Source organism: Elephas maximus, chromosome 7, assembly GCF_024166365.1.
Source record: "Elephas maximus indicus isolate mEleMax1 chromosome 7, mEleMax1 primary haplotype, whole genome shotgun sequence".
NCBI classification, from domain to species: domain Eukaryota; kingdom Metazoa; phylum Chordata; class Mammalia; order Proboscidea; family Elephantidae; genus Elephas; species Elephas maximus.
This window is the reverse complement of record NC_064825.1, coordinates 115,122,318-115,131,999: the sequence shown is the minus strand read 5'-3', so window position 1 is coordinate 115,131,999 and position 9,682 is coordinate 115,122,318. Positions and strand designations below refer to the sequence as shown.

At 35.9% G+C, this 9,682-nt stretch overlaps 1 protein-coding gene across 1 annotated transcript; it reads right to left on the bottom strand.

Annotated features, from left to right (window-relative positions):
- Positions 1-241: 241 nt before the first annotated feature.
- On the bottom strand, positions 242-955 carry LOC126080469 (olfactory receptor 10AG1-like). The gene has a single exon (XM_049891682.1). It carries the CDS (start codon positions 953-955, stop codon positions 242-244), a length of 714 nt encoding a protein of 237 aa, XP_049747639.1.
- Between the last annotated feature and the right edge of the window lie 8,727 nt (positions 956-9,682).

Sequence of the window (9,682 nt, the reverse complement as noted above, 5' to 3'; positions counted from 1 at the left end):
GGATAGTGTAGAAAAGAGAAAGCATTTTGTCAGTTCCCTCTGAATGTCTGGTGTTGGGTCTTAAGTATGTAATAATACGTGATCCAAAGAATAACACCACAACCATAAGATGAGATGAGCAAGTGGAGAAGGCTTTAGCTTGACTTGTGGCTGATGGCAACTTCAGGATGATGAAGATGATTTTACTATAGGAGCAAAGAATCAACAGAAATGGAACCATGACAAATAACACAGTAACTATCTAGACCAACATCTCATTTACAAAGGTGTCCCCACAAGCTAGCTTGAGTATTGGGGGAATGTCACAGAAGAAATGGTTAATTTGTTTAGATCTACAAAAAGGCAGAAAGAAAATCTGATACGTATGTCCTATCATAACTGGGATTCCAGTGGTCCAGGACCCAGTCACCAACTGGATACAGACCCTGTGGTTCATGACTAGAGGGTAGTGCAGAGGGTTACAAATGGCCACATAGCAATCATAGGCCATTACTGCCAGGAGCAAAGACTCTGTACCTCCGAACAGAAGAACAAAGCACATCTGTGTAGCACAGGCAACTAAAGAAATTCTTCTTCTCTGGGTCCCTAGATTCATCAGCATTCTGGGGAGAGTAGCTGATACATAGCAGGTTTCCAAGAAGGAAAAATTTTCCAGGAAAAAATACATAGGACTCTGGAGAGCAGGATCCATTTTTGTTATTAGAAATATGGTGCCATTGCTCATCAGGATAATGATATAGATGACTAAAAACAATCCAAAGAGGAACCACTGGAGATGGGGCATGTCAGCAAAGCCTAAGAGGGCAAATTCCATCATTTCAGTTAGATTTTCTTCTGGTGGTTTTTCCTGATGATTCATCTGTGGAAAAGGTAAATTTACATGTGCATTTCTTTTACCTTCCTGTATCTCTTCTCTAAACTGTATTGAGGTATCTGAGTTGGATTTTATGATCATTGCAGTTGTTTGCACTTTGAGAATGATACTAATTATGTATGCCCCATGTCCTCCTGTTAAATCACAGTTAACAATCCCCTCAAAAAAATTTTTTTTAAGATCATTTCCTTAAACTTTTGGAGCACAGCCCAGTATGGATCAAGTTACACTGACTCAGCACAGGCACTGGAGCAACTGACAACTGCTGGAAATGGACCCTCAGCTTTGCCATCTAATCTCACTTTAAATTAATTACGTACCTTGACAATCCTATTTTATTTCTCTATGTATTTTCTCATCAAGCTTCTCAAACACTATATCATAAACTGTCTTCTCACATACATTTTTAAATGCCTGTTTCAATGCTTCATTTTCTCATCTCTTGACGACTTTAAGCATATATAGGTTCCTATTAAAAAAAAAAAAAAACTATTACACAGTTCATATTAGGTAGTCTAGAAAGAAAATTGACAGAATATTTCATTTTGAATAGGGGAATAAAACAAATATCTTTTAACAGGATATTAAGTAGATAAGAGGTTTTTTTTTTTTTCCCCAGGGAAATTAGCCTGGGTATATTGATTCAGATACAACAATATATGTAGTCACCCTGGACAAGCGGGGTAGTATGAAGGGTATTTGTTACCTGCGATTATGTGTGTGAGTCAAGAGGAGGGAAGATATTGGCTGTTATATCATTTGTACCCAATGTGCTGTGTGCCCCTGTCATTATTTTTGCTGTTACTCAAAAAATAACATTTCACTTAACTATTTCTAAACTGACTCTTCTTTAGATACAAAGTTATTGAGACTCAATAAGTGTGGACAATCCGACGAATTGCGCACAGGTTTTATGATTGCAAGTCAGTATCATTTTTTTTTTTAATGGACTTGAATTTGACTCCTATCCCTGTGATTTATTATCTGTGTGATATTAGGCATTTATTTATATTTTCTAAGTTTTACTTCTTTGTGAGAAGTAAATGAGATAATGTTGGTAAAACCTATCCTCTACCTACCAATTTAAAGTGTTTACTTTTTAGTTATGGTTCTATAATTATGATTATGACAGTATGTTCTTTAAGCATGTAGCCCTAGGATTTAACAGATTGCCTAGTTAATTAGATATTTGATAAAGTGGTTTTCAGTTCCTTTGTTGGCAATTGTTTTTCCCACCATCCCCTTTCATCAGAGTCAGGACAAGAACTAGTCAGTGAAGCTCCTAAGGTACAAAATGTAAGGAGGCATTCAGGGCCATCCTTGCACTTGCACAATCCTGACAGTGAGTGCCTCATTAAATTTTTCCAGAGTCAAGGTGCCTCTTGTCTCACCCTGCTTTTCATCTCTTTATCCTAATGCGTTTGCACCTTGTCCACTAAGAAAAGAAGAATATGGTGCCATGGTTAAAAAAAAAAAAAAAAAAAAAACCAAACCCATTGCCAAAGAGTCAATTTTGAGTTACAAAGACCCTATACAACAGAGTAGAACTGCCCCATAGGGTTTTCAGTACATAAATCTTTAGTGTAGTAGACTACCACATCTCTATTCCAAGGGGCAGCAGTTTGAACCACTGGCCTTTTGGTTAGTAGCCGGATGTTTAACCATGGAGCTACCAGGTCTCCATACCCATCATTAGAGAATAGTATTTCCCAGATGGACTGTAGCTGAATTATAGCTCCAGCAACATTTAGCTGTGTGATGACTTAAAAAACAAAAACTCAGTGCTGATGACTTTACGCAAGTTAATCTTCCCACTTCACAGTTTGCTCAGCTGTTAAATCATTAGTAACTATACCAACATTTAGTGTTGTTATGTGAACTAAATCATTTAGTATAAGTTAAAAACCTTGAAGAAGTCCAGGCATTTATAAAAGGCCATTATTTTTGTTACCTATTATTATTATTGCTGTCAACAGTTACTTATTATTAAATTTTTTTTATTATTAGCATCCATTTATTATTATTATTAACACTAATTTTAATTTATTCTTCTGAAAGTTACTCAGTATGCTATATAACGTGAATAATGCCTCTAATTTATTTTCCTTTTGTACCACAGGATTATTGCAGAAATGAAGTGAGATCTTTAAAGCAATTATCAACTTGTACCAAAACCCAAAAAACATTCAACTCTCAAGTTGCAATTTCTCCATTAATTCTCTGCTAATATTTAGGTTTATATCATTATCTCTACTTTGTGGACTGCATACCTATAGTCCACGAATACAGTTCACTATAATACCTATACTTCATGAATGCCAGTATTTAATAAAAACAGTTCAATTTTTGTTAGTTGAATAAAATTACTTTGAGTGCTCAATGAAATAATACTTCTAATTGTACAAACTTCACTCCTTGGTGATGAAATTATCCATGTATAACATTAAATATGTAAGATTTGTCTATGTTTTTCTCAAGAAGGCAGGATAGCAAGAGCAGAGATTTACCCTGTGTGTTCTCCCAAATCCTTCTATATTGCTCTTCATTTTTGAAATGTTTTAAGTTCTTTTTATTATAAGGAAAATAAAACTCAGTTTTATCACTTTTTTTTTTCCAATCTAAGCATCCATTCACTGGAAAAAATCCAAGTAATTAAGGAATGTGTAACAAAATTCTGACAGACTCCTGGTGGCACAGTGGTCTTATGCTTGGCTGCTAACCAAAAGGCTGGTATTTCAAATCCACCAGCCACTCTGTGGGAGGAAGATGTGGCAGTCTGCTTCCATAAAGATTTACAGCTTTGGAGACCATATGAGGCAGTTCTATTCTAACCTATATGGTCATTATGAGTCTGATTCCACTTGAAGTCAACATATTTGACTTTGGTTAAGAATATCCTGATTTAGATAGATCTTTATCACTTTCAACATCCCCAATCTACCCTAAATCTGTTTATTTGTATTTTTGATATAAATTAGAAACATAAACCCTGAAATTAATTTGAAAAACAATATTAATGTAACCCTTTAATTTGTTTCATAAATTCTTTAACATAAAAATATTATTTTCTTTCAAACAAATGTTTTTTGGATTCCTCAATGTTTGTAAATTTATTTCATGGATTGTTTTACTTTAATTACCTTATTAAAATATCATCAGGACTAAAATACATAAATATAATGCTTATTTGCCACAAAGTCTTTGCTTAAATTGAAGTTTCTCTACAATATTGTTTAGTATTTTTACAAAAACCTAGCAGTTTTTCAAAGTTTCAGTGTTTCAAAGTAATTTAATATCCCTACGTAAATTCATTGTTTAAGGTATCTAACAGAGTCAGAAATCTAAAGGAGCTACTTTAATAAAATAGCATCTTTGCTGTTCTACATTAAATATTAATTTTAGTAATACCGTGAACTGAAGTTGAACATTAATATAAAACATTTCATATTTACCTTTCTTAATTTCAAAAATAGGAGACCTGGTCGCACAGTGGTTAAAGTGCTTGGCTGTCTGCCCAAAAGGTCTTCAGTTAGAACCCACCATCTCATCCGTGGGAGAAAGCTGTGGTGGTCAGCCTCCTTAAAGATGTATAGCCTTGGGAACCTGGTGGGGTAGTTCTACTCTGTCCTGAAGGGTTGCTGTGGGTCAGAATCTATTTGACTTCCGTGGGCTTGTGTTTTAGTTTGTTTGTAATAATCTAGATTCTTCCTCAATGAAGAGGGTTTACATATTTAAGTGTTTAAATTACTCTGGCTGAAACAACTTGTCTCATCAATGGTACTCAACCTAACTTTAAAACACTCAGTTCATTTAGGACATGGAGTGCTCTTTATATACCAAATAGTTATCTCCACTCCTGGGTTGTCTTCCACCTGACACAGTTAAATTTCTAACTAAACAAATCCCTTTGGTACTCTCTGATTTAGTTTATTTATTTTCCTATAGAGCTCTCACTCTACCCAGAAAACTCTTCCTCTGCAGCCTCTCAATGGAATAGAGTGTGCAGAAAATCTTATTTCTTAGACTTGAATAGGGTACTGAGTTACCCTTAACTGAGCAACACCATTGGAGGCCATCCAAACTTGACACAAAAACAATTCTCCCGTTACCTATTATGACTGCTTTATATGGGCCCTCTGTTCCTATTAGACTGAGCTCCTGTCACATTTTCCTCAAGTTATTTTGCTTATTTTCTCCTCTGAAATGGGAGCCTTGATCCACATTCAGGGTCTGGCCTACATGTAAGAGTTGTAATAAATATTCTGACAACAAAAAATAATTTTACCTACAAAACATATAACGTATGATTTATTTCTTCAAGATTACCTGGAGAAACTGAGAAGTGGTTGTTGGATATATTAAATCTAGTGCATTTTTTCTTTATTTAGCCCAAGATTAATTCCCACAGGGGGATTTTTTTTTTTTCTTTGCAGGATTCCACCATTCTTCCCCAGTTTCATTCCCTCTATCAACCCACTTTCAAGATGTGAATCCTATTAAACTTCACTTAGGAGATGAAAATATTCTGATATAATTTCAGCTGAGATGAGTGGCAAGATTTCAGGACAATAGTCTGTCTATTGTTCTAAAATACTTCCACTTCAAGACTTTAAATCTGTGTGACATTTAGTAGTTTAAGAACATTGGCTTGAAGCAAAATTTCCCTCGTGAAAATAAGAGATAACTTCCTGTTATTTAGTAAATAGGAATTTCTAAGGGTTTATATTTACCATCAACCTTGAGATTAGTAGTAGATTACATATATTTCTACTACTAAACTAAAGGTTGTATTAAGTATCTATTTGTCTGTCTATCCATCTATCTGTCCTTCCGTCCATCTGTCAATCCAACCATCAATCATCCACCCACCCACCCATCCATCCGTCCATCCATCCATCCATCCTTCTTTATCTAATCTAACATCTATGTATCTATCTCTACCTATCATCTATCTATCTATCTATCTATCTATCTATCTATCTATCTATCTATCTATCTATCTATCTATCTATCATCTATCTATCTATCTATCTATATCTATACCTATCTATCTATCATCTATCTCTCTCTCTATCTATCATCTATCTATCTATCATTCATCTATCATCTCCAGGAGAAGGAAACCCTATAATATTATAATAATAGAGAGTGATTAGGGAAGTTATTTGAAAGATATTTGGAACTATGACCTTGAACACATGGAAGGTGAGTGAAGGGTGCGTGGTGAACAAGGCCTCCCACGGGAATCAGATGTGGCAGAGCATAGCAATGGGGTGAAATGTCAGCCAGGCCTGATCTACAGTAGGTGCACATCCCAAGTAACTAAGCTAAAAGGTAATTCTAAACTCCCATAATCTCATCTGGATTATATTGTGTATCTTTTGATGCCATAAAAGGAAGACTCAAATACAAACAAGAACTGACTGTAGAATAAAGACATCAAACGAAATAGGTAAAATATGGACTTTTAAAATAAATGTTATTTGGATATTTGGGCAATCTTTTAGCAAAATAGATAAATTTTTGTTCATACTTTATGCTACAGCAGGAAAGACTCCAAGAGGCACACTAGTTTAAATATTTTAGAAAATTAAACAATAAAATAATCATAAGAGAAAGATTTTTGAAATATAATTTTGGAGTAATAAAGATTTTTCTAGTTATGACTAAAAATTTTTAACGCAAGACACAAATAACTGATAAAAATCAACTATGTAAAATTAAATACCTATGCTAAAGATGAAGAAATAGAGGATTTTTATCAGCTGCTGCCGTCTGAAATTGAGCAAACATGCAATCAAGATGCATTGATAATTACTGGCCACTGGAATGCAAAAGTTCAAAATGAAGAAGGATCAGTAGTTGGAAAATATGGCCTTGGTGATAGAAACAATGCCAGAGATCGAATGATAGAATTTTGCAAGACCAATGACTTCTTCATTGCAAATACCTTCTTTCACCAACATAAACAGTGACTATATAGATATTTTTTTATACACATGGATCTCATCAGATGGAACGCACAGAAATCAAATTGACTACACCTGTGGAAAGAGACGATGGAAAAGCTCAATATTCTCAGTCAGAACAAGGCCAGAAGCTGACTGTGCAATAGACCATCAATTGCTCATATGCAAGTTCAAGCTGAAACTTAAGAAAATCAGAGCAAGTCCATAAGAGCCAAAATATGACCTTGAGTACATCCCACCTGAATTTAGAGACCACCTGAAGAATAGATTTGACACATTGAGCGCTAGTGATGGAAGACCAGACAAGTTGTGGAATGACATCAAGGACATCATACATGAGGAAAGCAAGAGGTCATTGAAAAGACAGGAAAGAAAGAAAAGACCATGATAGATGTCAGAGGAGACTCTGAAACTTACCCTTGAAAGTCGAGTAGCTAAAGCAAAGGGAAGAATTGATGAAGTAAAAGAACTGAACAGAAGATTTCAAAGGGAATCTCGAGAAGACAAAGTAAAGTATTATAACAACATGTGCAAAGAGCTGGAGACAGAAAACCAAAAAGCAAGAACACGCTCAGAGTTTCTCAAGCTGAAAGAACTGAAGAAAAAAATCAAGCCTCGAGTTGCAATAGTGAAGGATTCTATGGGGAAAATACTAAACAACGCTGGGAGCATCAAAAGAAGATGGAAGGAATACACAAAGTTATTATACCAAAAAGAACTACTCGATGTTCAACCATTTCAAGAGGGAGCATGTGATCAGTAACTGATAGTACTGAAGGAAGAAGTCCAAGCTGCTCTGAAGGCATTGGTGAAAAACAAAGCTCCAGGAATTGATGGAATATCAATTGAGATGTTTCAACAAACAGATGCAGGGCTGGAGGTGCTCACTTCTCTAAGCCAAGAAATATTAAGACAGCTTCCTGGCCAACTGACTGGAAAAGATCCATATTTATGCCTATTCCCAAGACAGGTGATCCAACCGAATGTGGAAATTATAGAACAGTATCATTAATATCACAAGCAAGCAAAATTTTGCTGAAGATCATTCAAAAACGGCTCCAGCAGTATATCCACAGGAACTGCCAGAAATTCAGGCCAGTGTCAGAAGAGGACGTGGAGCCAGGAATATCATTGCTGATGTCAGATGGATCCTGGCTGAAAGCAGAGAATACCAGAAGGATGTTTACCTGTGTTTTATTGACTACGCAAAGGCATTCAACTGTGTGGATCATAACAAATTATGGATAACATTGTGAAGAATGGGAATTCCAGAACACTTAATTGTGCTCATGAGAAACCTTTACAGAGATCAAGAGGCAGTTGTTCGGATAGAACAAGGGGATACTGAATGGTTTAAATCAGGAAAGGTGTGCACCAGGGTTGTATTCTTTCACCACGCCTACTCAATCTGTATGCTGCGCAAGTAATACGAAAAGCTGGACTATATGAAGGATAGGGCATCAGGATTGGATAGAGACTCATTAACAACCTGCATTATGCAGATGACACAACCTTGCTTGCTGAAGCACTTGAAGCACTTACTAATGAAGATCAAAGACTACAGCCTTCAGTATGGATTGCAACTCAACATAAAGAAAACAAAAATCCTCACAACTGGACCAATGAGCAACATCATGATAAATGGAGAAAAGATTGAAGTTGTCAAGGATTTCATTTTACTTAGATCTACAATCAACGGCCATGGAAGCAGCAGTCAAGAAATCAAAAGACACATTGCATTTGGTAAGTCTGCTGCAAAAGACCTCTCTAAAGTATTGAAGAGCAAAGATGTCACCTTGAAGACTAAGGTGCAGCTGATCTAAGCCATGGTATTTTCAGTTGCATCATATGCATATCAAAGCTGAACAATAAATAAAGAAGACTGAAGAAGAATTGACGTCTTTGAACTGTGGTGTTGGGGAAGAATATTGAACATACCACAGACTGCCAAAAGAACAAACCAATCTGTCTTGGAGGAAGTACAACCAGAATGCTCCTTAGAAACAAGGATGACGAGACTACATCTTACATACTTTGGACATGTTGTCAGGAGGGATCAGTCCCTGGAGAAGGACATCATGCTTGGCAGAGTACAGGCTCAGTGGAAAAGAGGAAGACCCTCAATGAGGTGGATTGACACAGTGGCTGCCACAATGAGCTCAAACATAACAAAGATTTTAAGGACGGCTCAGGACCGGGCAGTGTTTCCTTCTGTTGTGCATAGGGTCGCTATGAGTCGGAACCAACTCAACGGCACCTAACAACATGCACGTTAAAAATAAACAAGCACCAAAAGTAATCCAAAAATATAATTAATAAAATGGAGAAAAATAATTCTAAATTATATCTCAGATAAAATATTAACTTCCCTTATAAATAAAATATTCTTAAGTATCAAGGAGAAGTGAAAAATACAAATAAAAAAATGGACCAAACATATAAGATAACACTTCACATAAAAAGGGAGTAAAATCATCCCTTAAACATATGAAAATATGTTCAACATCATAAAAAAGAGTAACATTTAAACTGCACATAATTTAGTTTATAAAAATAGGCATTTTCTTGGGGAAACATGCATGCTTTACATACTTCTTGGAAGAGTGCAAAAATGGTTCAAGTCCTGTGAAGAGGAATTGGGCACCACTGATTAATATTACAGTCGCATCTAGTCTTTGGTGGCACAAATGATTTGTGCTCCACTACTGACCTAAACGTTGGCAGTTTGAACCCACTCTGCAACACAGCTAAAGAAAGGTCTGATGACCTGCTTCTCTTAACAGTACATGAAAAACACCCCATAGAGTGGTTCTACTCTGTAACACGAGGAGTTTCCATC

Bases quoted from the DNA above. Each gene is read 5' to 3' on its own strand.
- LOC126080469 (XM_049891682.1), bottom strand. From the start codon at position 955: ATGATCATAAAATCCAACTCAGATACCTCAATACAGTTTAGAGAAGAG.